The sequence below is a fragment of the Rhagoletis zephyria genome, unplaced genomic scaffold (assembly GCF_001687245.7).
Source record: "Rhagoletis zephyria isolate East Lansing unplaced genomic scaffold, Rhagoletis_zephyria_1.1 Rzeph_scaffold_06151, whole genome shotgun sequence".
Taxonomy (NCBI): Eukaryota; Metazoa; Arthropoda; class Insecta; order Diptera; family Tephritidae; genus Rhagoletis; species Rhagoletis zephyria.
The window spans coordinates 31,828-37,719 of NW_016163234.1; the positions used below are offsets into that span (position 1 = coordinate 31,828).

Here is a 5,892-nt window from a genome sequence, read left to right on the forward strand (position 1 = left end):
ATTGCGTATTCGTTTATTTTCTTTATATTAAGTATTTTTCATATATGCATATTTCTGTCCAAAATTCATTAAATTCAATAAAAATAAGACGCTGTTCTACAGCTTGAAATACTTAACCTACAACTTAAATACCTAATTTATTTACATTAATAATAAATGAAAAATTAAAACGCTGTTGTACAACATGTACACATACGCTACAGCTTAAATACCTAATTTATTTACATTAGCAATAAGTAAAAACAATAAAACGCTGTTCAACAGCTTGAAAACTTAACCTACAGCTTAAATATCTAATTAATTTAAATTAATCATAAATAAAAACAATAAAATTCTGTGCCACAGCTTGAAAACTTAACCTAAAGCTTAAATACCAAATTTATTTACATAAGTAAAAAACAACGCGCTGCTCTACAGCTTGGAAAACTAAACCTATAGTATATGACCATTGAATTACAAACGGTACACCGATGTTTAAATTTTTACGTTTAACTGATTTTTTGAACTTTCATATTTTTTTTTTTTAAAAATATAGTAAATTCAATAACATAGACCACATATATCGTAGCTTCGAACTTTGTGGAGAATTCGCGAAAAATCGGCTAATTACGAAAAACTCATCAAAATTTAAAACTTATCAGAATTTTTAAAAAATGTTTTTACTACGCATTTATATAGCCTTAAATTTTAGTACCATAAAGTGCAAGTTTGAAGTCGGTAAAAATTCGCGGTTAATTTTTTGAAATTTTTTTTGGTTGAAGGTGTTCTGCATTTTCTTCCACGTAAAGTATGTCGGCATTTTTTTATGTTGAAGAAAATGCATTACACCTTAAACCAAAGATATTTTCGAAAAATCAAACGCGGATTTCGACCGACTTCAAACTTGCATTTTATGGAACTAAAATTGAAGGCTATATATCTGCGTACGTAAACATTTTCTAAAAATTCTGATAAAAGCTTTTAAACTTTGATCACAGCTTTTCGTAATTTGTTGATTTTTCGCGACTTTCGCACAAAGTTTAAAGCAACGATAGATGTGGTATATGTTATTGAATTTACAATATTTTTATAAAAGAAATTTTTAAGTTCACAAAATCAGTTAAACGTCAAAATATAAACGTCTGAGTACCGTTCATAATTCATTGGCAACATACCGTAAAGCTCAAATATCTATATTTCTACGATCACTCCGAGACCAATCACCTTTGTAGAAGTAAATCCAATTTATTTAAGATATTGGACAATCAGTGTTGTCATCTTTTGATTTTCAAAAAGCCCCAAAAACTTGGAAAAAAAGCGTTTTACCACACTAAAAGCACCAATTTTTTTTTAATCAAGGGATGCTTTTTCATAACATAATACCGAAATACTGCACATAAAAACTGGTATATCTCGAGAAAGAAAAATCGAATCGCATCAAACGAAAATGATGCCCTAATTATAAATGAGCAAATAATTTGATGTTTTCATTATATAACCTCAAATATCGCTAAAAACCGTGTTTATGGCACTTTGAGGTTAGGATATCTCAAAATTTTATTGCTAGAGCAATTGTGAGGCCAGATTTGGATTCAGCACCAAGAAAGGATGTGTTTTACTCAGGTGGTAAAAAAAAAAAACATTTGTACAAATAATTAGAAAAGAAAAAAAGAAATACTTAACTTACTTGCGTACTAGCATTTTCAACGCGAATAGAATTTAAGAAGGTGGGTTTGCAACTTCAGCTTTTTATCAATCATGGTTGTATTTTAGTCCATTTAAATTTGTAGGTTCTTGTAAATTCAGTGCTGCCACAGCCTTAAAAATTACAAATTATTTCAGGTTTTAACTATCTCGAAATAATTTTAGTTCAGAAAAAAAGCACTAAAAAGGCACTAAGCACTAAATAATTTTTTTTTTTGGCGTTTGAATTTTCAAAAAGCACTAAATCTAGTGCCTTTCCTCTTCCATAGAGTTTCTTTTCTCCAGCGCCGCAATTTTTCTTTCCGCCAAGACGACTCTGCGTTCTTCTAATTGTATCATTTGGGCGTTGCTCTCTTCTAAAGAGTAATTTTTGCGTTTGGGAGCCCGACGTTGTGGTGGAAGTGGATCCTGAGGAACCATATCCGGTGCCATTTGCGGTTCCTCATCGCCTCCTTCAAGAAACTGTAATAAAAAGTTAAATAAAAAACGGAGACAATCTTAATGCGTATGTACATACCTCTATCTCAAACTGGTCCACAGGGGCGTCAAATAATTCCACGCTAGTTACTGCGCCGGAACTTCTCTGTAAATAAAAATTATTATATAAATTATAGATATATACATATGTAAGTATGTTCAAACTACAAAAACATTTTGATCGAATTCGAGTCTATGGATAGAAATAATTTATAAATGGAAATGTTCTAAACTCACCAGTGGCTCGCTAACTTCACTTTGACCGACCACTGCCACTGTGGTCATCACGCCAATGATGCGCTCGTCGAGGTTACTGAGATGTTTTTCGGTAATTGATGAATTTACCCCGCTTCGCTCCATAGCATTTCTCAAATCTTGGGATTTTTGTTTGGCCTTGCTCCTATCATTGATCGAAAACAATTTTAAGAATCTTAGTGCTACTTATATACATACATTTTCAAAACATATTTACCTCATATTTACCCACGCTCTCTTCCATCCTTCACCATCTTTTATGGATCCTCCGCAAGCATTTAATTTTTCGGCGAGGTGGTTCCACTGCTCAGCTAAACTTTTGCTCCCGGTGCCATTGACGAATCTTAAAAAAGAAAAAATTTAAACAAAATCATTTACGGGAAAATGTTTTGCATACCTGTCGTGAGCAAACTCTCTATGATCCTCCAAATATTGAACGAGCATATATTTTTTATCCTTCGTCACTCTTTTGCTATTGCGGTTTTCCATATTTTGCTATTAATTAAACAATTTCTTTAATATAAAAGAGTATTTTTAACAAAAAACAATATAAGGATTACCTTTTTTGTCGCGTTATTTTTTTAGCACCAACTTTTTCTAGTCGCCAAATTCGCAGAATTTTAAGCCAACAATGGAGATTTGTAGCAATGGAAAAGACGCTGGAATCGCCATTTTAGCTGATGAGCTGTCAAAAACTGTTCACTCACTTTATCCGGGTTCATTTTGAACCAAAAAAGAATCTTTTTAGAGATGAGTTTTTAAGCGCGAATCGCAAAAATCTCCCAAAATTGCTAAAATCCATTTAGTATTTTTTGGCGATGGAGTTTTAGCAATAGCGAAAGCTGGAATCCGGCTGCTGGATTATGTTCCATTTTTGAGAGCAAACTTTTCGCTTATTCTCTAATTACCGGATCCGGTCCGGATTGTTAGGGAAAGAACCTAATATATACAGTAATAAACCATTTCGCAGTTTTTCACCAATTGGTCCCCGAGGTGTACTTTTGGGTTGTGTGCAGCGTTTTCGTTTTGCGAGCACGGCAACACTTACTTTCCCCACAGGATTATAAAAAGTTCTTTTCGAGGATAAAATATATATAATTGTGTTATTTATGAACAAACTGTAGGTTTAATATAATATCAATGCTTAATTAAGAATAATATCAACAGTATAGTACATAATTATTGCCTGTGTTTCTTTAAACTAGAAATTCAAATCGTAATTATAGCACTGGATGGAGTTTTCTTAAATGTAAATTAAAAATCAATAAAACATCCATTGTAAGATTATATTTTTATGAAAAACATGAAATTTGTGAATTTATCATGGAAAATTCTAAATTTCCGAATATATTTAAGTCTTTATTACAAAACAAAACATGGTTGGTATAGTTATAGAGACTCCAAAGCCTGCCAGCGCATCCGCCCATAGAGCTCATTAAGCAAACCCAAGTTTGAGCGACCATTACCCGGAGCTCCTCAAAAATACTCAACATCAAAGTATAGAATGTCACAAATATGAATCATACACACATACAATAGGCTATGAATGGCTACTGTATAAACTCAGGACACGCATTTACTTGGAGACTCTGAAGGTTATGATGGTCATAAGTTCAGCCAGCACATTCAATGGTCCATTACCATTAAGAAAAGTGTTTTTTACGAAATTACCTGTGCCACTCTGGCATAGTACGGTTTTTGCTACCTTAGCACAAACATGTGCTACAAAATTGCTTGCATTTTTTTATGCTTCGTCTTCATATTCTTTGTTTACTTTTCAAAGAAAATTATCATGGCGCCGAAATTACAAACGTCAGCCAGAAAATTACTTTTTTTCTTTTGCTTCATCTTGTCAGATCTTGTGTAGTTGGATCATGCTCCTGTTCAATCAACACCACCCTGTATTGCTGTTGTTGTAGCGGCTATTAAACCCCGCTCGGGTCCGTTCATCCATCAACGTTGTTGTCTTTTTCAGCTAAGGGGAGGCCTAGGAAGTGCGCAACTTCAAGAGGGTCTGTCCATAGGGAAAGGGGCATTAGCTGCGTATTGATGAGCCTCTTGGTGTTGGCGACAAGGTTGGTTGGATCATTTGCTTTATAAGGTTATGTGTACCGCTAATTTAACCTTTAGGGCGAAGTTATATGGATATTCTGGAAAAACACTTACTACGTTTATACGCACAGAATAATCGACTTAATTGAAAGCGCATTGACACCGTATACATTTCGCTCTAGTGTTTATACTTACGGCTTTATATCGGCATCAAAGTAACCGTCTTCAAAAGCGAACAAAATTAGCTGTTTTCATTTGACATTTTATAAGTTAACATAGTGGAAAGTGATAAAAATCTAGTTTTATTCGGCATTATAAAATCGTGGCAAAGAAAAAGAACGATTATTATTAATCAGCTTTTAAATACTGATCCGATTATTTGGAATTTGAGCGGAACAGCTGATCTCCAATTCGCTTTGAGTGAGAGCGGTGTTTATACACTCTAACTCAAGGCGAATTTATATAAGGTGGTGTTACTAGCTCAGCTGATTTTGTGTATGTGTTTCGCCGCACGGCTTCTGATATCAAATTGAAAAATTTTGTTTGAATTCCTACACACACTCTTACAGATTTTGACAGTTTATGCCGCCAAAGCAAAAACAAAATACATGTAAATTTTTGTTTTTGTACTCCTGCTATCACCTTATATTAATTCGCCTTGCTCTAACTGTCTGGAGAAATAAACTACCGATTTGAAATGGAGTGTGAGCCAAAACACTTCGCTCTTTCAAAGCGAATTGAAATTCAATTTCTAAATATATTTTGAATCGCGGCGAAATGAATTAAAGTGACTAAGGGCCGTTTGCACCATGTCTAGTTAATTCTAACTCCCAGTTAAACATCTTTATCGACGTTATCGACACCCATCATATAACATGTGATCGATAAAGCAGTTAACGTGCTTAACTGAAGGATGTACCTCCAGTTAGCGTTAACTAGGCATGGTGAAAACGGCCCTTAGCGTTAACTAGACATGGTGCAAACGGCCCTTATGCATGCATATAAACGTAGTAACTGTTCGCGTATGGCCTGTTTTTTCTTATGCGTAAAAGTTCATTAAAGCTGAAATTAGTCAAGAACGTAAACCTACCGGTACGTAAACCCGAGTCAGCTGACACGATCTGTCTTACCAAAGCGCCATGTAAATGAAAACTCAACACCGCAGAATTTTTCTGTAGTTGTAGCCCGTAGCGCAGAAATCTGCGGAATTTAGATTTTTCCGTGTCAGCTGATTTCTCCTTCTTTAGATGGTTGCCACTTCGTCAGTTTTGCAGATGGTAAAAAAGTTATAAGTTCCTATTCGAAATATGTTTAAAATATTTGAAATTTACTATTAAATAAGGTTTTTGTTGAAAACTAAGTAGTTTATATTTACTGACTGCGTTTAAGTATACGTTCTGCGTTCTCGACTAATTTCAGCTTTAG

At 34.1% G+C, this 5,892-nt stretch overlaps 1 protein-coding gene across 2 annotated transcripts; it reads right to left on the reverse strand.

Moving 5' to 3' along the window:
• Positions 1-1,880: 1,880 nt before the first annotated feature.
• LOC108372905 (uncharacterized) lies at positions 1,881-3,312 on the reverse strand. Of its 2 annotated transcripts, XM_017628708.1 has the most exons (7): positions 2,976-3,312; positions 2,813-2,910; positions 2,633-2,758; positions 2,398-2,560; positions 2,201-2,266; positions 2,044-2,145; positions 1,881-2,013 (listed from the first exon to the last, which is right to left on the reverse strand). In XM_017628708.1, the coding sequence occupies exons 2-7, from the start codon at positions 2,902-2,904 to the stop codon at positions 1,930-1,932; spliced, it is 633 nt and encodes a 210-aa protein (XP_017484197.1). In that variant the 5' UTR covers positions 2,905-2,910; positions 2,976-3,312; the 3' UTR covers positions 1,881-1,929. The 2 variants fall into 2 exon arrangements, with proteins under 2 accessions (XP_017484197.1, XP_017484196.1); XM_017628707.1 differs by having other exon boundaries at positions 1,881-2,145; positions 2,976-3,310.
• Between the last annotated feature and the right edge of the window lie 2,580 nt (positions 3,313-5,892).

Coding starts and splice junctions, on each gene's coding strand:
- LOC108372905 (XM_017628707.1), bottom strand. CDS start 2,904: ATGGAAAACCGCAATAGCAAAAGAGTGACGAAGGATAAAAAATATATG. Junction 2,267..2,397: donor GTGAAGTTAGCGAGCCACTG/GTGAGTTTAGAA, acceptor TTTTATTTACAG/AGAAGTTCCGGCGCAGTAAC. Junction 2,146..2,200: donor TGGACCAGTTTGAGATAGAG/GTATGTACATAC, acceptor TTTTTATTACAG/TTTCTTGAAGGAGGCGATGA.